At 35.5% G+C, this 23,001-nt stretch overlaps 1 protein-coding gene across 1 annotated transcript in view; it reads left to right on the top strand.

The window, feature by feature from the left end:
- The window catches only part of LRRK2 (leucine rich repeat kinase 2), a 147,521-nt gene that overhangs the window by 114,495 nt on the left and 10,025 nt on the right, over positions 1–23,001 (top strand). Inside the window, exons 41-47 of the mRNA XM_021673776.2 lie at positions 3,250–3,410; positions 9,992–10,162; positions 11,677–11,777; positions 16,572–16,766; positions 17,764–17,957; positions 19,211–19,283; positions 22,331–22,515. Of these exons, the coding sequence (XP_021529451.2) occupies positions 3,250–3,410; positions 9,992–10,162; positions 11,677–11,777; positions 16,572–16,766; positions 17,764–17,957; positions 19,211–19,283; positions 22,331–22,515 (1,080 nt within the window). The remainder of the gene's footprint in view (positions 1–3,249; positions 3,411–9,991; positions 10,163–11,676; positions 11,778–16,571; positions 16,767–17,763; positions 17,958–19,210; positions 19,284–22,330; positions 22,516–23,001) is intronic.

The following is a 23,001-nucleotide window of genomic DNA, read 5'->3' as shown; positions in this document are numbered from 1 at the left end:
TCTTGCACTACAAGAGGCTAGTCAATTTCAGTAGCTATCAATCTTCTACCAGCACTAAGTATATTTTTAAAAACTCAGCATTAAGGTTTATTTCCCCAAATATGTTTCAGCACAGACCTATAGATACAGATGCAAAAAGAGTAAATAAAATTATGCTCCTTTGATGTCCCTTAAACACTGGACCTGTTTAGAGTGACGTAAAAGAACTTTCTTCATGTTACATGCTCTCTCTTCCTCTCTCTTGCTTTCCACTGTTAGCTTACCTCTCCCATTCTGTCCGCGTCCTTTGATCTTTTTATCATAATTCTATAAAATCTATGAAGATATATAGTCACCTGCATTTTCTGTATGTTCCTGTGTTTTAATATCTCCAAAATGGAATGTCCTGCCTTGCTATGTCCTCCCACAACGAATCTGTTCTTTCTGTTATATCCCACACTTGCCAGGCCAGGATACTTGTAGTCCCATCCAGGGCAAACACCTTCCCCCAAAAGCATATATTCATTTGTCCACCAGGTCCTTGACTCTATTTTACATTATCTTTTTAGTCAATTCATTTATTCTTATGCCACGATTGCTGCCTTGGTTCAGTATGTCCAGAGAATTATCAGAATTTCTTTTCTAAAATAAAACTCGAATTATCTTGCAATTCTGTGGCAGTTCTCAATTATCTGCAAAGTGCATCTGAACTTCTTGGCATAGCATCAAAACTCTTTCTGTATGTCTCTCGCCTCCCTTTGCAGCCCCTGCTACCCCACTGTCCACACTGCATTCTAGCCATGATGACAGCCTTGAATTTTCAGTTATGTTCATGTCTCTCTATCATTGCATTTGCTATTCCTCTCTTTCCACAAAGTTGTCTGCCTAGAGAGCTCATTTTCCTTAGGAATTTCCTCACATTCCGTCTCTACTGTGAAGCTCAATTGTGTCATGTAGTGTTAGCTTCTCCAACTTGTGTTTCGTGCACATGCTTTGTGCAAGACATTGTCTTAGGTGCTAAAGTGGGAAAGCTGGATATTATATTGTTCTTGAGGTTGAAAGCTTACAGTCTAGTGAGAGAGTCAACTTTGCTGTCTTGACCTCAGTGTGTTTCTCCCTCTGTGCTTCCCTGGCATGTGGTACTTACAGATTTCTGGAACCTTGTTTGAACACCTGTTACAGGACTGTTTGAGCACAATCCTTCTGGATTGTGATGCCCTCAAGAGAGCAGAGATACAAAGATGGCTTTGTATACCAAATGACTGGCCCTCATAGATACCTAGTATATATTGGTTAAATGAACGAATGCATTCTATTTTTGGAATAATTCCATTCAGAATGAGATAAAGTTTACTTTAAGCTATGAAGAAAGAAGTTTCTTAGCAACTCTTACAATAATCACAATTAAAGAATGGCTGTTTAACTGAATATAAACCAGTTGATTTTAATAAAATATTTGACAATAGTCATGGTTTCACAATGCATAAATTATGGCTAAATTATTGTCAGGAAGGAAAGATCTTTACTTATTATTTCAAAAGCTATTTTTGCTATTCTATTAAAAGCTATTAAAACTGCACTTCTTAAGATTAAATTCTATAATTGAACATTTTAACTAACCAAGATATTATCTCTTTCCCACTGACATTATTTCAAATTAAGCTTAATTATTTCTTTTTAGCCTTTGGGAAGTATTCTGAAAGAGTCTGTGTTCTATAAATATACTTAAAGAGGCATGCCTCATGAAGGATTTGGATGCTATTCAATGATGTATGACTTGGCTTTAGCTTTTTTATTCTTAATCTCTCAGCTTTTCTCTTCAGCAGGGCAAGAGTACCTAATGGCCTTTCAGTAAGCCCTTAGCAAATTTTACTTCCAAGCCCATTACTTACTGTGAAGGCCAACTTCATTAGTGTATTTATCTTATTTTTTCAGCCCAAAATAAGTATACGGAAATGAATGGGCCTAATGTCAAATGTCCCAACTACATCCTGGAAAAGAGAGAATCTTCTGCTGTATTAGTTGATGCAATTAAATATGTACTCTCCAGGCCATCATACAATTGAAAGTTCAGGGTATCATTGCCACTCTGCTTCTAATCCTTCCAGAAGTGATTGGTACTAGGTAATGGAGTAACTATTAATTGGTATAATGTGAACCAAAACCAACAGTCATGAATAAGCAAATGATTTAAATTTAACTCCATTAGGTCCTGTGAAAAATTATTTTCAACGTAGGTTATAACATACCTGTGACATCACATGAAATGCTATAGTCAATTTGACATCATGGGGCAGAGAAGACAGAGTAGGAAATCAGAATTTTGTAGACATCTAATGTGATAATGTTATTACTGTGGAGATGTATTACTGTGGAGACACAGTAAGCTCTCTGACCATGCTTCCAGAATGGATAGGACCTGGTTGAGATGAAAACTTTACATTGTTCTTTTTTTATATTAACTAAATTTTGTTATTTGCCTGAAATATCAAACTCTACTTGCTCATGATTTCATGGGTCAGTCTCCAAAAGAATGGACTTTAATATTACCCATCCTCTTTTCCAAGGCAGTGTTTCATTCATTCTGACTCTTAGCCCAAATGTTCTTTTTAACTTTAATTTCTAACATGATTAGTTTATGGTAAACTACATACTCAAACAGAAGAGACTGATAGCAAGCAAAAGTCTTATATTTTCGTTTGTTCTCATCCAAAAAGTAGAAAATGTTTTCCAAACACTGGGAAACATTTTAGTCAGAAAAATAAATATCAATAATAAATGGAATAGAGAAAAATTTTAAACCTGAGATAAACCTCTATATGGTTTTAAGAAGAACAAAACTATTAAATAAATGGCAAGTACAACAAAATCCTATCAATTCTTATTTAACATATTTACATTTTGAAATAGTTAAAATATTCATATGGTCATTGAGGGAATTCAAAATTGCCTTTAAGTAATCATTGACATATACAAAACAAAAGTCTCCCAAAATTGGGACTTTGCCTGAGATAGACTTGTCTCAAAAATCTAAAAAAAAAAAAAAATTGAAATCACTCACTTATCAGATTTGACTCCTTTTTTAAAGCATACTTTGTAATATTAAACTTATACGTTTTGATTTTCTTCTACAATATCTCTTTAAGTGTCAAAGTGAGCACAGAATTTTTGATGCTTGGCATAATGGGTATGTATACTTAAGGAAATTAGGACAAAAATTATTATCATGTAATCATATTTTAATAAAATTTCCGGTGCATTTTCTGGCAGATACCTCCACTCGGCCATGATCATATACCGAGACTTGAAGCCCCACAATGTGCTGCTTTTCACCCTGTATCCCAATGCTGCCATCATTGCAAAAATTGCTGACTACGGCATTGCTCAGTATTGCTGTAGAATGGGGATAAAAACGTCAGAGGGCACACCAGGTAGGTGTCAGGTTTGTCTCATAATTCTGTCTTCAGGATGGATAACCAGTGACTTCAGATGTGAGTTCAGAAGAGTCAAAAGAAAACCATAGTCTGTCACATTGTGAACAGAGGTTTATTGTGTGAAAAACTGCAAGTTTCACATTGTGATTTTACCATCATATTTTGTAGGAAAAAAGAAACAATTGAATTTCTCAGGGCAAAAACTGACTAAAAAGAAGAGAATGTTTAATATCAAGTTATATTTTTAAAAAGTTTGATTTTTAGAATCTTTAGATACCCCAGAGGTCGTAAAAAGTAACAGCAAAAACTTTAGGTACTGTTGACACTTGTAAGGTGAATCAAATTCAGGTCCACAAATTCTTTTTCATAACTCTGAAACCAAAAGAACTCTGAAAACTCCAAGTTCTTTTCAAGTAACTAATTTCGTGGCAAAACCTAAGCAAACTGACTGGATGCTTATTACAATCTTTATTTTTCATGCTCAGTATGCATACATTTTGCTGCAGAAATATTTATGTTTGAGTACAGGGGGCTGGCCCTGACCCTACTGAGGGTTTCTGTACACATCACTGTCCACCCCATGGAATCTTTCCTCTCTTTCTCAGTTCCCACTCAATTCCTTCTACTCAAGTTCATCAGAGTATCAAGCTCAGATTCCTAAGAAACAGTTATGGAGCCAGCGATCTGCACAGACATCTTGTCTCAGACATCAGTTTGAGCAGGAAATAGAACATTTAGGAGTTGGCATTTGTTTGAAGTGGAAGGAACGCTCCATCTTTAGGGAAGCTTTGTATAATTATCTGTAAGTAAAAATTACAGGTAGCTGTACAGCATCTTGATGATGGCAGCTCAATTCAAACACCATGCCTGACACAGAAGAAAATATGCTAGAGGATATCTCACTAGGGAAAAGATTCTAGTTTGTTTTCTGCCCACCCAACTTTTGTATTAAATAAGCAAATGGCCCCAGTTTCCAATGCCTGCTTTTATTTTTGCTCCAAATGCATATATACTCTATTGTTTTACAGTAGACTGTGTATTCTCATAAACACTTCAAAGTGTATGTTCTGGCTGAGAGTGTGTCTGCGTTGTTGAATAATAATAAAACTAATTATCATTTTATGAGTACCTGCTGTGCATCAGGCTCAGTGCCGGGTATATCAGAGACACGAACTCTTATCCTCATGCCAGGGCTGGAAGTTAGCTATTATTTTCTCATTTGCCAAATGAGAAAACTGAGGCTCAGTGAGATTATATAACTCGCAGAATGTCACGCAGTAATTGGCGAAGGTAAGAATTCAGTCTAAATGAGAACCAGATCCAGAGATACTTGGCTTTAAATCCTATAGTCTCTGCTAAACCATATGCAACTCTAACTTGAAGAGGCTTATTTAATCTTCATTATTAAAAAAAAAATCAAAACAAAACAGAGCCATGAATAGCAAATATTGTCAACGAGAGGTTGGGAAAAACAATCTTAAAAAATGAAATTCCACAGGCTTCATATAGTCCCTTACGGAAAAAGTGGGGACAGGACAGTGATTTTCTCTTGAAAGATCTGCTGATTTTTGTCATGGGGCATGAAGGTGGACTGGGCCACTCAACTGGGACTTGGAGTGTCTTCCTCCTGCATTCCCCAACCCAGTCTTTCTGTTCATGGGGTGAAAATCTGCCGTCGAAGCCTTGTCTACTTAATTGGACAGTGAGTCTCTCAGGTCCCTGTGGGCTGTGCTCTTGTACTTGAGCTCTGCTTCTCCGTTTTGTGGTCTGGGCCAGCTGGCAGCCAGCTCCGCTCACCTTGGTTCAGACTCATGGCCTTTCATTTTCAGTATCTGATTTCCTGGTTTTGCTCAAAACCTGTGTAAAATGTAATATCCATCTGATTCTTTGTATTAAGCCACATAATTTTTCCTGATCTCTTTAAATCTCCAATATTGAATGGTGGTAACATAAATATGGAGACAGATCATGACAAAAACCTAGGGCCTAATCTTTTCTCTCCTGCCCACTCTTCCCACAGGCTGCTTAATACTTTGTAAGCTTTTTTTTTTTTTTCTGTAACCTAGATTTTCTCTTATCATTACTCTATTTATTATTGTTGGAGTACTTCTAATTATCTCAGCCCTAAATTCTGCCACCAATTTTAAATAACAATAACTCTCACTCCTACTAATACTACTGCTGCTACCACCATCGCCAAACTTTTTCTTCCCCAAAGCAGTTCTGTTTGGGAAGAAACTAGTTCCCTCTCATACGATTTCAGTTATCTTCTTGTCTTTTTCCATTTCATGAACCTTCCCGTTAATGTTACATCTTTTAACATGGAAACTTATAGAGAAGCAAAAGACCATGGGTTTGGTAAGCTTTTTGAGTGCATTTATATACTAACTCTTACTTCAGTGTGTGTATTATGAGTGTGAGTTTATTACAGTTGTCTTACAGAGGATGGTAATAGGAGCAGAGCCTTCCAGAGCATAAGCGATCCGCTGGACTTGCACATAACTCTATCCGTGGATTGAGTATCTCAATTTTTAGGACCTTCTGACATATGCGCTATTACTACTTCTAGTCTAGAGGTACAGAGACTAAAGTTTAGAGAATGTCAGAAACATTTACAAGGTCCTATAGGACAAAAACTGTAGAACAAAATGCAAACCCAAGTAACCTGAGAGCAGAGCCTCTGGTCCAGCACTGTGGTAGCTGGGGATGCAGAGACGGAAACAATGCAATTATTGACAAGGACCATGGTGCCGTGTCTGTCCACATTTTGAAAATCATTACAGTGTGGATATTTTCACCTTTAAATAATTTGGAGAGTTTCAACGTTAACTCAGTCAAATGGATATATTTATATCTTATTCTGTTGAGAGTGACAGTTAATTCTGGGTCCTGTAGCAGTTGCACTGTTATCTGAGATGAATGCTGACTGATGACTTTAACATTTAACTGATAAAATGTAATTAACATACCCCTATAAATGCTACAGTCTTAATGTTTCTCACTGGACATACATGAATATCTGATGGAGATTATGGAACATACTCTACTCATACTTATCTGAAAGTAAAAATAAAATATGTATTTCAGTACACAATGTGATATATACTCAGACTTAATTCATAAATTTCTCTTTGTCTTCATCTATGGATCTTTTCTTTGTTTACTTATTGCATTTGTTAAAATGCAAACTTCTCTGAAAAATTATTTCTAAAAATAGTTTTTAGACAATAAATCATATTCTCTCAAGTATTTTAACATTGTAATTATTATGATAATTCTCCAAGGGGAAATTACACTTAGTTTTTATTCATTTATGCATTCATTTGGCAACAATATGTCGAACATTTACCGGGCACCAAACTAGCTCTACTACTTAATAGTGGCTTGATGTTCATCAAGAAATTGTTAGTGCAATCAAGAACACTAGAAATTCATGGGATGAATTTAAAGAAGCTTAAGCTTTTAGAAGAGTATCATATTATAATTGAGGTACTTTCTGAATATATAAATAATATTATGTTTCCATGATAAGAGATCATGCCAACGAAGATGCTTACTTTGAAAGGGGGAAGATTAGAAGGTTAAAAGCATTTCCATATTGAAGTAAATATTCCTTTCCATATACTCACAATTACCTTTCTCAGAGTTCTCTGACTCATTGTGAAAAAAAATTCCAGCCTTCTGCACAGCTCTACGATCTTCAGATTGTTGCCTAGAGTGGTAAAAACTATTGTAAAAGGATGTGTGCACTGGATGAGAATTTAGACAAATGACCCCTAGCGTCTTTTCCTGCTTTGAAAGCCCATGATTCCAAATTCTAACAGTATATTTATCAAGAAAAAAAATGCTGAACATTTTAATAGTTTTTGAATAGTACCTTGATATAATAGATACCTAATAAATGTGCTCAGTGAATAATAAATAACTGGTTAAAATTTATATAAGCCTCCCAAATCTTTCACATTCTAAGAAGGCAAGCATAAAGGTTGTTAATGAACTAGTGAATGTGTGGGTAGCTCATTATTTCTAAGTACTCTTGACTTTGCTATTCATTATCTGTGTTGCCTTAGGAAATACATACATTTCTGAAAGGATTATGTCATTTGTAAAGTAGAAAGTCCTTATCTGTCTACCACAGTTGATTCGTGTGCACATCAAATGAAATGCTCAGTAAGATATCTGTAAAATGGTAGAGAGATATGAATTAGGAGCTATTGTGATTTGTTTACATTATGTCACAGGTACACTTTATTAGGGATATGTTTTAGAACTATCTTAATTACACAATTCTTTAACTTAGGTTGTGAGAATGATATTATAATTATATAGAAAATGCCCATGTTCTAAGGAAATGTATAATATATTTAGGTCTGAAATATTGTATCTGTGACTTAATACGGTATGTAAATTATGCTAATTTACATGATAATTATATGTAATTATATTAATATGTTACCATATATTCAATATATTCACATGCATATATGTGAGGGAATGTTATCGGTTAGTGTAGTAAAAGTTATCATGCTCAAATTCGATGTCTCTATCCCTCCAACACTTCATGCTTTTCCAGCATGGTGAGGACTGCTGAACTCCATCTTTTGCTGGTCGTCTCTCTGTCAAATAGAACTGTTTCCACATTCAGTCAGTTACTCCTTGAAGGCTATGAATTCATACCTTGTTAGATTTTTCTGGCTGCATATTTAAATTACCCTAACATTGTAATTTCATTGTAAAAAAAGTGGGAATAAAAAGGAAGGTAAAATGTACAGATAACTTTAGCAAATGAAACAATAATTATATTGGGATGTATTTCTTCCTAGACTTTAATTATGTACATTCCCATCAACTTTTTATTTTGAAAATGTTTAAGCCTACAGAAGAGTTGAAAGAGCAGTACAGGCCGGATGTGGTGGCTCATGCCTGTAATTCCAATACTTTGGGAGGCCAAGGGGGATGGATCACTTGAGGTCAGGAGTTCAAGACCAGCCTGGCCAATATGACGAAACCCGGTCTCTACCAAAAACAGAAAAATTAGCTGGGTGTGGTAGTGGATACCTGTAATTACAGCCATTCTGGAGACTGAGGCAGGAGAATCACTTGAACCTGGGAGGGGGATGTTGCAGTGAGCCAAGATCACACGATTGCACTCCAGCCTGGGCGACAAAGTGAGATCTCCATCTCAAAAAAAAAAAGAGTAGTAAAATATACACCCATATACCGTACACATAAATTCATTGATTATTTACTTTTTGCCCTACTTGTTCTTTCTTACTATCTTTGCATATGAAGGAATTCTTGAAATTAAGTTGTAGACGTCATGCCATACAATCTCTGAATATAGTATTTCTTTGGAATAAGGGTGTTTACTTAAATAATCATGATGCTATTATCACAGCTAAAAAAAATTTCAGTTGATTTTTTCCACATATTGATTACTTTCTGTCCAGGATTATATCTTACATTTTCTTTTCATTTATGCCATAGCATATCAGCTTAAAAAGTAATCTTTCAGTTACTGCATGGCATACATTGTTTAACTATTTCCTTTTGTGACTGGATTTCTTTAGATTGTTAATAGTTTTATTATCACAAATATGGAAATCACTATTTTTCTGAAGAATTTAAAAGTAATTTGTCTCTCTTTTGGAATAAAAAATGTATTTCCTGGCCGGGCGCGGTGGCTCACGCCTGTAATCCCAGCACTTTGGGAGGCCGAGGCGGGTGGATCACGAGGTCAAGAGATCGAGACCGTCCTGGTCAACATGGTGAAACCCCGTCTCTGCTAAAAATACAAAAAATTAGCTGGGCATGGTGGCGCGTGCCTGTAATCCCAGCTACTCAGGAGGCTGAGGCAGGAGAATTGCCTGAACCCAGGAGGCGGAGGTTGCGGTGAGCCGAAATAGCGCCATTGCACTCCAGCCTGGGTAACGAGAGCGAAACTCCGTCTCAAAAAAAAAAAAAAAAAAAGTATTTCCTTTTAAAAGAATTTCAGACATGCATCCAAGAAAGAAGGCTTTTGTTTGTTTTAGTTTTAGTTTTTATTTATTTATTTTTAACTGGGTAGAAAGAGCAGAGTGACAAGTTCAGGAAATAATGAGAGTGTTAGAATTTTGGTGAAGTTAAAGTGAGTTGGAGTGAAGTTTAGAAATCTCCTTTCTTCTTATCTATCCTGCTTTTAAAACACTGTCGTGGAAATAGTTAATATTAGGAATGAGAAAAATGATAAAGGTTTTCCTAGTAAGCTTCATTTTTTAATTATGAAATACTACTTAATAACTTACAATTGAATATTTATCCCTGTTATCCTTCAAGGTAATCTTATTAAAGATTGAAGATATTTATAATAAAGATTGAAGGATTTTATTGTCCTTTGAGGTCAACCTTGGGGGGGTGAGATGTTCTGAGACAGGACCATTAATTGACTTGATCCAAGGTATCTGGTTACAAAAATAACACAGCCTGGTTTAGAACATCTCTTCCTGACTCTTCTTTGGCACATAGCCTAAGTATATGCCTCCTTGGATGTATGAGCCATGATGTTGGGCATATTTATTATTTTATTTGCTTACTTTCAGGGTTTCGTGCACCTGAAGTTGCCAGAGGAAATGTCATTTATAACCAGCAGGCTGATGTTTATTCATTTGGTTTACTACTCTATGACATTTTGACAACTGGAGGAAGAATAGTAGAGGGTTTGAAGTTTCCAAATGAGTTTGATGAATTAGCAATACAAGGAAAATTACCTGGTAAGTTCTGTTTTCTCTACAATGAAGATTTTTTTTCTTAGTATCAGCAGCTTAATTTTTATTCAATTGTAGTCGTATGCTTAATTCCTTAAACTGCTGATCTTCTTTTGTTTAATGCATAAATATTCTTAAATCCTGTGACATATTAATAAAAATCCTGAAAAAGGTAGTGGTTTTAGGCTTTTTAAAAAATTCCAAATTAATATCAGTGTGTTTAGTATTATATTTAGAAACATACTCAGAAAAGGAATTTGCTGTTAGAACTCCACATTTGGTGATTTTTAATTTTCATAAATAATTACTATGTGTTCATTAGCCTGGAAGGTTTTCATTTTCCTGGCATGAAATAATTTACATGCAGGAATGAAAGACTGAATGATCTATAATAAGAATTTTTAGTAAGAATTAATAAATGTGTATTTAATGTTATCAAAGCTCGTTGGGAATGGTTGTCTCATGCTTTCAAGAAATTAGAGGACCTTGTAATTCATTCCTTAACCATTACTTTAGTTCTCACTACAAAATACCCTTTTAAATTTATTTAGCTGTTTCTCATATTTTCTACTTTCTCATTCGTTTAAGAAATATTTTTGAGTGTACACGATGTGCCATGTACAGGACATAGAGCTTTATCTTTCTTATGTGTGACTTTAAAGATCCTAGCAAAAGAAAACTTACTATAAATTGGATGAACCTTAGATATAATCTAGGTTATCTGCCTTATTTTACTTATTAGTTTTCTAGTGAAAATATTCAGGTATCTGCCAGGCAGTGTCTCACGCCTGTAATCCCAACACTTTGGGAGACCCAGGCAGGTGGATCACTTGAGGACAGGAGCAGGAGGCCAGCCTGGCCAACATAGTGAAACCCCATCTTTACTAAAAATACAAAAATTAGCCAGATGTGGTGGCACGTGCCTACAGTCCCAGCTACCAGGGAGGCAGAGGCACAAGAATAGCTTGAACCTGGGAGGCGGAGGTTGCAGTGAGCTGAGATTGTGCCACTGCACTCTAGCCTGAGCAACAGAGTGAGACTCCATTAAAAAAAAAATTGGGGTCTCTATTCTGCATCTATCAGTAGAATAACCTGCCTCTTATAAAAAGCAAATGAGCACAAACTATCTGTAAGGACATAAAGATTAAATGCTTGCCTACTTTGAGTATTAAAATAAAAAGCAGGAGTCTAATCATTATATAAGCAAAGGTGTTTTCAAAGTCTATTTGAAATGCAGGTATGGAAAGAAATTCTATTATTTTATTAAATTGGTATTTGGATCTCTTTTTGTTCCATTAAAAAAAAAAAACCAAGACATCTTTTTCGTTATCTCTTAGTAGAGATCAAGTCAACAAAATTAGCTTTAATTTTGTGATAAGTAAGTTGACATAAATATAGGATTATGGAGATTAATATTTTTCTCTACAATGTCTGGACCTTTTATAAATATTGAGAGGAAATATAACTGTTCTGATTTATTTAGTATGCTACCATGATTTTTTTTTTTTTGAATGTTTTAGATCCAGTTAAAGAATATGGTTGTGTCCCATGGCCTATGGTTGAGAAATTAATTAAAAAGTGTTTGAAAGAAAATCCTCAAGAAAGGCCTACTTCTGCACAGGTATTCTTATGTAAAATTTCTTAATATTTTGTACAGAACATGTGCATATACATACATATATATATATATATAATCTTCAAATATGTATACTTAAACACATAAATAAACACACAGATAGTTATAAGATAAATCTTCTAATTCCTACCATCCCAGGCCCAAAAAAGGACATTGCCCAAACCCCATATTTCCTGTATGCTTCTCTCTGATTACATCATATGTGTCTCCTCTTTGAGATGCCTGCTCATTATTTTCCCATTTTTCTATTGCACAATTTGCCTATAAGAAAAAATTTATATAGAATATACCAGTCCTTTGTTGGTTTTACATGTTGCAAATTTCTTTTTCGAGTTGGTGGCTTTTTAAATTTCCTGCAGAGTGTCTGTTAATGAACAGAATTTCTTAATTTCAATATATGTAAATTTAATAATCCTTTTTCACATTATTACTTTTTTGTCCTGTTTTAAAGGGTCCATCTTTCTTTTAGAGACACAAAAATATTTACCCATGATTTCTTCAAACATTTTAAAAGTTTTCTTTTGACAAGTTTTTAATCCATTGGAATTGACATTTTTATCTCTATTCAAGAGAGAAATGGTATCTCTGTCCATTTTTTTTAAATTTTATTTTTTATTGCATTTTAGGTTTTGGGGTACATGTGAAGAACATGCAAGATTGTTACATAGGTACACACATGGCAGTGTGATTTGCTGCCTTCCTCCCCATCACCTATATCTAGCATTTCTCCCCATGCTATCTCTCCCTAGCTCCCTACCCCCCCGTCTCTCCCATATTTCCCCCTGACAGACCCCACTGTGTGATGCTCCCCTCCCTGTATCCATGTGTTCTCATTGTTCAACACCCGCCTATGAGTGAGAACATGCGGTGTTTGATTTTCTGTTCTTGTGTCAGTTTGCTGAGATTGATGGTTTCCAGGTTCATCCATGTCCCTACAAAGGACACAAACTCATCATTTTTGATGGCTGCATAATATTCCATGGTGTATATGTGCCACATTTTCCCTGTCCAGTCTATCATCGATGGGCATTTGGGTTGGTTCCAGGTCTTTGCTATTGTAAACTGTGCTGCAATGAACATTCGTGTGCAAGTGTCCTTATAGTAGAATGATTTATAATCCTTTGGATATATACCCAGTCATGGGATTGCTGGGTCAAATGGAATTTCTATTTCTAGGTCCTTGAGGAATCGCCACACTGTCTTCCACAATGGTTGAACTAATTTACACTCCCACCAACAGTGTAAAAGTGTTCCTATTTCTCCACATCCTCTCCAGCATCTGTTGTCTCCAGATTTTTTAATGATCGCCATTCTAACTGGCATGAGATGGCATCTCAATGTAGTTTTGATTTGCATTTCTCTAATGGCCAGTGATGATGAGCATTTTTTCATATGTTTGTTGGCCTCATGTATGTCTCCTTTTGTAAAGTATCTGTTCATATCCTTCACCCACTTTTGAATGGGCTTGTTTGCTTTTTTCTTGTAAATCTGTTTTAGTTCTTTGTAGATTCTGGATATCAGCCCTTTGTCAGATGGGTAAGCTGCAAAAATTTTTTCCCATTCTGTTGGTTGTCGATTCACTCTAATGACTGTTTCTTTTGCCGTGCAGAAGCTGTGGAGTTTGATTAGGTCCCATTTGTCTGTTTTGGCTTTTGTTGCCAATGCTTTTGGTGTTTTGGTCATGAATTCCTTGCCTACGCCTATGTCCTGAATGGTTTTGCCTAGATTTTCTTCTAGGGTTTTTATGGTGTTAGGTCTTATGTTTAAGTCTTTAATCCATCTGGAGTTAAGTTTAGTGTAAGGTGTCAGGAAGGGGTCCAGTTTTTGCTTTCTGAACATGACTAGCCAGTTTTCCCCACACCATTTATTAAACAGGGAATCCTTTCCCCATTGCTTGTTTTTGTCAGGTTTGTCAAATATCAGATGGTTGTAGATATGTTGTGTTGCCTCCAAGGCCTCTGTTCTGTTCCATTGTTCTATATCTCTGTTTTGGTACCAGTACCATGCTGTTTTGATTATGGTACCTTGTAGTATAGTTGGAAGTCTGGTAGTGTGTTGCTTCCTGCTTTGTTCTTTTTGCTTAGAATTGACCTGGCTATGCGGGCTCTCTTTTGGTTCCATATGAAGTTTAAGGTGGTTTTTTCCAGTTCTGTGAAGAAGGTCATTGGTAGCTTGATGGGGATAGCATTGAATCTGTAAATTACTTTTGGCAGTATGGCCATTTTCATGATATTGATTCTTCCTAACCATGAACATGGAATGTTTTTCCATCTGTTTGTGACCTCTGTTATTTCGTTGAGTAGTGGTTTGTAGTTCTCCTTGAAGAGGTCCTTTACTTTCCTTGTTAGTTGTATTCCTAGCTATTTTATTCTCTTTGTAGCAATTGTGAATGGCAGTTCGTTCTTGATTTGGCTCTCTTTAAGTCTGTTATTGGTGTATAGGAATGCTTGTGATTTTTGCACATTGATTTTGTATCCTGAGACTTTGCTGAAGTTGCTTATCAGTTCCAGGAGATTTTGGGCTGAGATGATGGGGTCTTCTAGATATACAATCATGTCGTCTGCAAATAGAGACAATTTGACTTCCTCCTTTCCTATTTGAATACCCTTTATTTCTTTTTCTTGCCTGATCGCTCTGGCTAGAACTTCCAGTACTATATTGAATAGGAGTGGTGAGAGAGGGCGTCCTTGTCTAGTGCCAGATTTCAAAGGGAGTGCTTCTAGTTTTTGCCCATTCAGTATGATATTGGCTCTGGGTTTGTCATAAATAGCTTTTGTTATTTTGAGATACGTTCCGTCAAGGGCTGTTGAATTTTGTCAAAGCCTTCTCTGCATCAATTGAGATAATCATGTGGTTTTTGTCTTTGGTTTTGTTTATGTGGTGAATTACGTTTATAGACTTGCGTATGTTGAACCAGCCTTGCATCCCCAGGATGAATCCTACTTGATAATGGTGGATAAGCTTCTTGATGTGCTGTTGCAGTCAGTTTGCCATTATTTTATTGAAGATTTTTGCATCTAAGTTTATCATGGATATTGGCCTGTAGTTTTCTTTTCTTGTTGAGTCTCTGCCGGGTTTTGGTATCAGGATGATGTTGGTCTCATAAAAGGATTTGGGAAGGATTCCCCGTTTCTGGATTGTTTGGAATAATTTCAGAAGGAATGGTACCAGCTCCTCTTTGTATGTCTGGTAGAATTCGGCTGTGAACCCATCTGGACCTGGGCTTTTTTTGGATGGTAGGCTCTTAATTGCTGCCTCAACTTCACACCTTGTTATTGGTCTATTCAGGGTTTCGACTTTTTCCTGGTTTAGGCTTGGGAGGATGCAAGTGTCCAGGAATTTATCCATTTCTTCCAGGTTTACTAGTTTATTTGCATAGAGTTTTTTGTAATAATCTCTGATGATGGTTTGTATTTCTGTCGAACCTGTGGTGATATCCCCTTTATCTTTTTTTCTTGCATCTATTTGATTATTCTCTCTTTTCTTTTTTATTAATCTGGCTAGTGGTCTATTTTGTTGATCTTTTTGAAAAACCAGCTGCTGGATTTATTGATTTTTTGAAGGTTTTTTTTTTGTGTCTCTATCTCCTTCAGTTCTGCTCTGATCTTAGTTATTTCTTGTCTTCTGCTAGGTTTTGAGTGTTTTTGATCTTGCTCCTCTAGCTCTTTCAATTTTGATGATAGGGTGTCGATTTTAGATCTCTCCTTGCTTCTCATGTGGGCATTTATTGCTATATATTTTCCTCTAGACTGCTTTAAATGTGTCCCAGAGATTCTGGTATGTTGTGTCTTCGTTCTCATTGGTTTCGAAGAACATCTTTATTTCTGCCTTTTATTTCATTGTTTATCCACTCAACATTCAAGAGCCAGTTGTTCAGTTTCCATGAAGCTGTGTGGTTCTGAGTTAGTTTCTGAATTCTGAGTTCTAACTTGATTGCACTGTGGTCTGAGAGACTGTTATGATTTCCATTCTTTTGCATTTGCTGAGGAGTGATTTACTTCCAATTATGTGGTCAATTTTAGAGTAGGTGTGATGTGGTGCTGAGAAGAATGTATATTCTGTGGATTTGGGCTGGAGAGTTCTGTAAATGTCTATTAGGTTTGCTTGGTCCAGGTCTGAGTTCAAGTCCTGGATATCCTTGTCCTTTCTGTCTTGTTGATCTAATATTGACAATGGGGTGTTAAAGTCTCCCACTATTATTGTGTGGGAGTCTAAGTCTCTTTGTAAGTCATGAAGAACTTGCCTTATGTATCTGGGTGCTCCTGTATTGGGTGTGTATATATTTAGGATCGTTAGCTCTTCTTGTTGCATTGATCCTTTTACCATATATGTCTTTCTTTGTCTCTTTTGATCTTTGTTGGTTTAAAGTCTATTTTATCAGAGATGAGAATTGTGACTCCTGCTTTTTTTTGCTCTCCATTTGCTTGGTAAGTCTTCCTCTATCCCTTTATTTTGAGCCTTTGTGTATCCTTGCATGTGCGATGGGTTTCCTGGATACAGCACACCAAAGAGTTTTGGCTTTTTATACAATTTCCAGTCTGTGTCTTTTGATTGGGGCATTTAGCCCATTTACATAAAGAGTATCAAATACAGTTTAAAAATACATATTTTGTGTTTCATGTAATTTGATCTGTAGTTTAGATTACTACTCTTGATGATCTAGGTGAGTTCCACTTTAAAAGTTTTGGGTTTTGCTTGATAGAGCTATAATGTTTAGATCTATATTTGATTTTTTGATGGAAATGAATTAACTTGATAAGTACTCTTGTTATTTCTCAGGTCTTTGACATTTTGAATTCAGCTGAGTTAACCTGTCTGATGAGACATATTTTATTACCTAAAAATGTTATTGTTGAATGCATGGTTGCTACACATCACAACAGCAGGAATGCAAGCATTTGGCTGGGCTGTGGGCACCCCAACAGAGGACAGCTCTCATTTCTAGATTTAAATACTGAAGAATACACTTCTGAGGTAAATCCGAATGCTTTTTAAATCTTTCATAATTTAAAGCATATACCAGTTAGAAAGTTAATTAGGAAGAAATTAAATAAGAGCCAATGTAGGAGTACTATTCAATTAGCTTTCTGTTAGAACAAGAGTATTCAAAGTGTGTTTTGCTTTAGAATCACAGCATATGTCTTATCTCAGGATCCCCAGAAACAGAGCCTGAGGTGGGTTATCTTGCACAAGTGCTTTAAGGAAAGAGATTCTTAGAGGGAAGTAAAGGAAACCAGAAAGGGCAGACGAAGAAGCTCAGCAGAAATGTGGTTTCTGAGGAGGTCTAACCTCAGTCTCTGCCACAAGGAGCTCCGGGGTGTGAACAGTAGCACAGAATTTTCCCACTGCCAGGCAAGGGGGCCAGTCTTTCATTCTCACATCTCGGTCAGTCATTGACTGCAATCTGCTGGGAGGTGGGGATGGTGTAACTTGCAAGGCATTTCTGGGCAAGCTGCCTCCTGTCATCCGAGGGCATTCTGTGGTGAAGAGCACAGCTTTAATCTATAGTAGCCAACACTCAGGGCAACCAGGGGGTGGCATACCTGATGGATAATGAAGATCTGGGCATGGTTCCTACAAGTGGATCAATACATTGTATTGGCAAATATAAGATAAATTTCTAGACTTAAAAAACAACCTAATATTTTGACTGTTGCCTGCAGATAAATATTCTGCCTCAACATTAGTTCTGAGGTTAAACAGTCTTCTCATATGGTTTGAAGGAATGAGAATTGACACTGAAAAATAATTTTTAATTTTAGTTTCAGATATATTTTTGATAGGCAAAACTTGTTTGTCAATTAACTCATTTATTGTTGAAAATTAAATATAATTGACATTGTTTTTAAAAGTAAATGCAAGAAAGCAAAAAGAGTTAAGTATGTTGATAACAGAACCTTTTATTCTGTACACGTTCTAGTTGCTTAAGCTTAAATCAAATCTTTATGAGTATATTTTCTTTTCTTGACAGGAAGTTGCTGATAGCAGAGTATTGTGCTTAGCCTTGGTGCATCTTCCTGTTGAAAAGGAAAGCTGGATTGTGTCTGGGACACAGTCTGGTACTCTCCTGGTCATCAATACTGAAGATGAGAAAAAGAGGCATACCCTAGAAAAGATGACTGATTCCATCACTTGTTTGTATTGCAATTCCTTTCCCAAGCAAAGGTATGTTAGTGAATTTGATCATTGGGAGAAATTGCAGACCTTTTAAATGACTTAATTGTGTGCAGAATTGTTATTGCATCAGGAAAGATCGTTCACTTTTAACCTGTTTTCATTGGTTTGCATATATTAAAGGGAATTGTGGAAGGTCACAAAGATATTTGTTATTTTTCTGAATACAGATCTAGTGGACACTGTTATAAAATAAGTCAACCGTTTTTTCAGGCCTAACAGCCCTCCTCCTGGTATTACCTCAACTGTGACTCTATCTCTTTAGTTCTCCTCAGATCAATAGCATCTTTGTAGGGTCTCTTCAAGGATAAATTCTCATTCATTGATTCTTTGAATACATATATATATAGCCTATGGTGTCCCAGGCTTAAACAAACCAGTTAGCTAACTACCAAATTGAGAAAAAAATTAAATAAATGAATTAATAAATTCTTAATAGGTGAAAATCACTTAGATCTATCTCATCAGTTGCAGGGTTCTTGTCACAAAGAAATATATCTACATAGCAAAATTTCAGTTGTGAGTCATAGGCTGGTGTCTGTAATATTTGGGGCAGGATGATTTCCAGGAGGTGTTAAGATTATACCCCATATACTTCTCTGGTTTAAGCTAGTATTGGAAAAAAGTATTAGAAAAACGTGAAGCCTGTTTTTCGTATCTGAAATATCAACTCCATTGGCAATTTGAGAGTTGAAATTATTTGAATATGGTCAAAGAAGACTTTCAGAAGATGGAATTGGGTAAAGAAGACTTTATTCAAGCTATCACAAGGAAGAGAGAGCAGATTGAACTAAACTCCACTGAAACAAAAGCCGGGAGAGTTTTAAGCACGGGGTGAGCTAATGGAAGAGTATTGGAGGACCTTGTTGAGGGGAAGTGAGGGGAGTTGTCATTGTGAGTAGTGCATCTGTGTTTGCTAATTGTCCCTTCTAGAAGGTAGGCTCCTATTCTCCCACTGGGGATTAGTGACGCTATCTTTGCTGATGATTACAGTTCATCAGGGTTGGCTCCCAGGTCCTTGAGAAAGACATCTCTGGGGTATAAAACTGGAAAGAGTCTGGGAAAAGGGGCAGAGAAAGAATTTATAATTGCAAATATTCTAAAGTAAATAAGAAAAGGGAGGTTAGGAATTCATAGTTGAGAAGAAATCTATCTAAAGTTTAGTAAAGCTGAGGAGAACATTAAGGCCATTTTAATCAACACACATGTTCTTTTTGTAACACTTTCAACATTTTTCCTTTTAGCAAACAAAAAAATTTTCTTTTGGTTGGAACTGCTGATGGCAATATAGCGATTTTTGAAGATAAGACAGTTAAGGTAAATATTGAATGTATGCTACATCTAAATTTGTTTTAAGTCTTTGGTTTTATATACATCTCATCCCCCTCTTTATGGGATTATAAACTCCATGAGAGCAAGAATCATAAATTATAATTATATTTGTATGGCTTCAGAAAGTCTTGCAGACAGTAGATGCTCTGAAATACTTGCTGATTGACTGTATATTTTATAAGAATAAATGTTAAATGACATCTGGTTGATAATGTTAGGAATGGAAATAATTCAATTTGTACATGACTAAGGCAAATAAGATAATTCCTTATAAACATACTATGGTAAAAACAAAGTACTTAAGTTTTAAGTATGGTTTGACCTTAATTTTTTCTTAAATATTGAAGAAATAATTTAATTTTCTGTTCTTCAGATTCTTATTTAGTCATTAAAGCATTATTCCTCTATCCATCTCTTCATCTTTGGTTCCATCTGTTCACTCAACTTCCTACTCATTCATACTCCAATTACCAAAATGCTTATTATTTGATGAGAGACAGGGAAGTAGAATATAATCCTTAGGTTATTTCTATTTAATTTTTACATGAATGAAACAATAATATTTTGAATATGACTTAAAAATTTTCTTGATACATAATATTTGTACATATTTATGGGGTACATGTGATATGTTATACGCATAGAATGTGTAATGATCAAGTCAGGGTATTCAGGACATTCATCACCTTGAGCATTGATTTCTATGTGTTGAGAACGTTTCAAGTCTTCTAGTTGTTTTGAAATGTTTTTAACTGTAGTCACTTTATTGTACTATTGAACATTAGAACTTATTCCTCCTATCTAACTGTATGTTTGTACCCATTAACCAGCCTCTACTCATCCTCCCCTTCTCCCACACACCCATATCCTTCCAAGCCTCTGGTAACTATCATTCTACTCTCTACCTCCATGAGATCAACTTTTTTAGCTCCCACATATGAGTGAGTACATGCGATATTTGTCTTTCTGTTCTTGCCTTATTTCACTTAGTATAATGACCTCCGGTTCCATCCATGTTGCTGTATATGACATGATTTCATTCCTTTTTATGGTCAAAGTGTTCCATTATGTAAATATACACATTTTCTTTATGCAGTTATTCATTAATGGGCACTTAGGTTGACTCCAATTATTAGTATTGTGAATAGTGCTGCAATAAACATGGGGATATAGGAATCTCTTTGATATGCCGATTTCCCTTTCTTTTAGATTAATGTCAGTAGTGACATTGCTGGATTGTATGCTAGTTCTATTTTTAGTTTTTTTGAGAAATCACCATTCTGTTTTCTATAGTGGCTATACTAATTTACATACCCACCAACAGCATATGAGCATTTCCCTTTTTCCGCATCCTTGCCAGCATGTCGTTTTTTGTCTTTTTTATAATAGCCATTCTAATTGGGCTAAAAAGATCTCATTGTGGTTTTCATTTGCATTTTCACTGATGATTAGTTAATGTTCAGCATTTTTTTCATATATCCATTGGCTATTAGTATGTCTTCTTTTGGAAATGTCTATTTAGATCCTTTTGGAAATGTCTATTTAGATCCTTTGACAACTTTTTGTTTTGTTTTGTTTTCCTTAAGACAGGCTCTCACTCTGTTACCCAGGCTGGAGTGTAGTGGCATGATCTTAGCTCACTGAAGCCTTCTGAGCTCAAGTGACCCTCCAACATCAGCTTTACGACTAGCTAGAACTACAGGCATGTGCCACCATACCTGGCTATTTATTTTTATTTTTTTGTAGAGATGGGGCCCCACTATGTTGCCCACACTGATCTCAAACTGCTGGGCTCAAGCAGTCCTTCCACCTCAGCTTCTCAAAGTGTTGGGATTACAGGCGTGAGTGACTGCGCCTGGCACTTCGCTTACTTTTCAATGGAATTTTTTTTTCCTGTTGAGTTGCTTTTTTGAGTTTCTTGTGTATTCTGGATGAATAGTTTGCAAATATTTCCTCCCATTCAATGGATTGTTTCTATAGTGTTTATAGTTTCCTTTGTTGTGCAGAAACGTTTTAGTTTATTACAGTCCCATTTCTCTATTTTTATTTCCTGTGCTTTTGGGGTCTTAACCATAAATCCTTTGTCTAGACCAGTGTTCTGAAATGTTCCCTCTGCTTTCTTCTAATAGTTTCATAGCTTCTAGTCTTACATTTAAGTCTTTAATCCATTGAGTTGATTTTTGTAAATGGTGAGAGAGAAGGGTCTAGTTTCATTCTTCTGCATACAGATATCCAGCTTTTCCAGCACAATTTATTGAAGGCAGTTTTCTTTTTCCCATGTATATTTTTGATGCCTTTCTTGAAAATCAGTTGGCTCTAAATATTTAGGTTTATTTCTGGGTCCTCTATTCTACTCCATTGGTCTGTGTATCTGTGTTTTTGCCAATACTGTGCTGTTTTGGTTACTCCAACCTTGTAATATATTTTCAGATCAGGTCGTGTGAGGCCTCCAGCCTTGTTCTTTTTGCTCAGAATTGTTTTGGCTATTTTGGCTCTTTTTAGTTCCATTCAAATTTTAGAATTTTTTTTCTATTTCTGTGAGAAGTATCATTGGATTTTTCATAGGAATGTCATTGAATCTGTAGATTGCTTTGGGTAGTATGGTCATTTTAACAATATTAATTCTTCTAGTCTGTGAGCATGGATACCTTTCCATTTGTTTGTATCCTCTTCAGTTTCTTTCATGTTTTGCAGGTTTCCTTGTGGAGATTGTTCATCATCTTGATTAAATTATTCCTAGATATTTTATTACTTTTTGTAGCTACTTTAAATGGGATTGCTTTCTTGATTTTTCGTCTAGTTTGTTATTGCTGTATAGATATGCTACTAATTTCTGTATGTTGGTTTTGAATCTTTTATTGTACTCATTTATCAGAACTACTTTTCTTGATGGAATCTTTAGGTTTTTGAATTTTAATTTTAATATCTCTAATCATTTAAGATGGAAAGTAGTTTCTTGAAAGCACAGATTTTATAGTGTTTTATTCTATGGATACTCAATTTGCTCAGGATGTTTTCTTTTCTTGGCAAAGCTTAAAGGAGCTGCTCCTTTGAAGATACTAAATATAGGAAATGTCAGCACTCCATTGATGTGTTTGAGTGAATCCACAAATTCAACGGAAAGAAACATAATGTGGGGAGGATGTGGCACAAAGATTTTCTCCTTTTCTAATGATTTCACCATTCAGAAATTCATTGAGACAAGGACAAATCAACTGTAAGTTATTTTCTATCTGTGCAACTAATTTCTCATTTTACTTATGTGTATTCTTTATAATCAATAATATTGTTGATAATTCATAAGGAAGATCTTTTAAAATGCATAATTTATTTTTCTATCATTGAATTAAACATTCATTATAAACAAATTTGAAAATTCCAGAAAGCAGAGGAGTATTTAAAAAATCACTCAGCCTAATTGCTTTTGGGGATAAAATATGTAAACCCATTGTAATCTTAGTAGTATTTATCAATCTAAATTTTTTAGCAATTTTATTATCTGTGTCTCAAAGTAGACATGAAATTGGAAGGCAGTTAACTCTGTATTTTACCAAATTTATGGACTTTACATATGCAATTTGGGATACTTTTCATGAAGTATTGATTGTAGGAAAGATAGCAAGAATAAAGTTGTTTCTAGATTTGATAATTATACACATATCTACTCACAATGAAGTTAGTGATATCAGTTTCAAACAAGAAT

This window comes from Aotus nancymaae, unplaced genomic scaffold (assembly GCF_030222135.1).
Source record: "Aotus nancymaae isolate 86718 unplaced genomic scaffold, 86718_ANA_hifiasm-v0.15.2.pri h1tg000092l, whole genome shotgun sequence".
In the NCBI taxonomy this organism is placed as follows: domain Eukaryota; kingdom Metazoa; phylum Chordata; class Mammalia; order Primates; family Aotidae; genus Aotus; species Aotus nancymaae.
The sequence above is the reverse complement of the archived record's forward strand: the minus strand, read 5'-3'. Positions and strand labels throughout refer to the sequence as shown.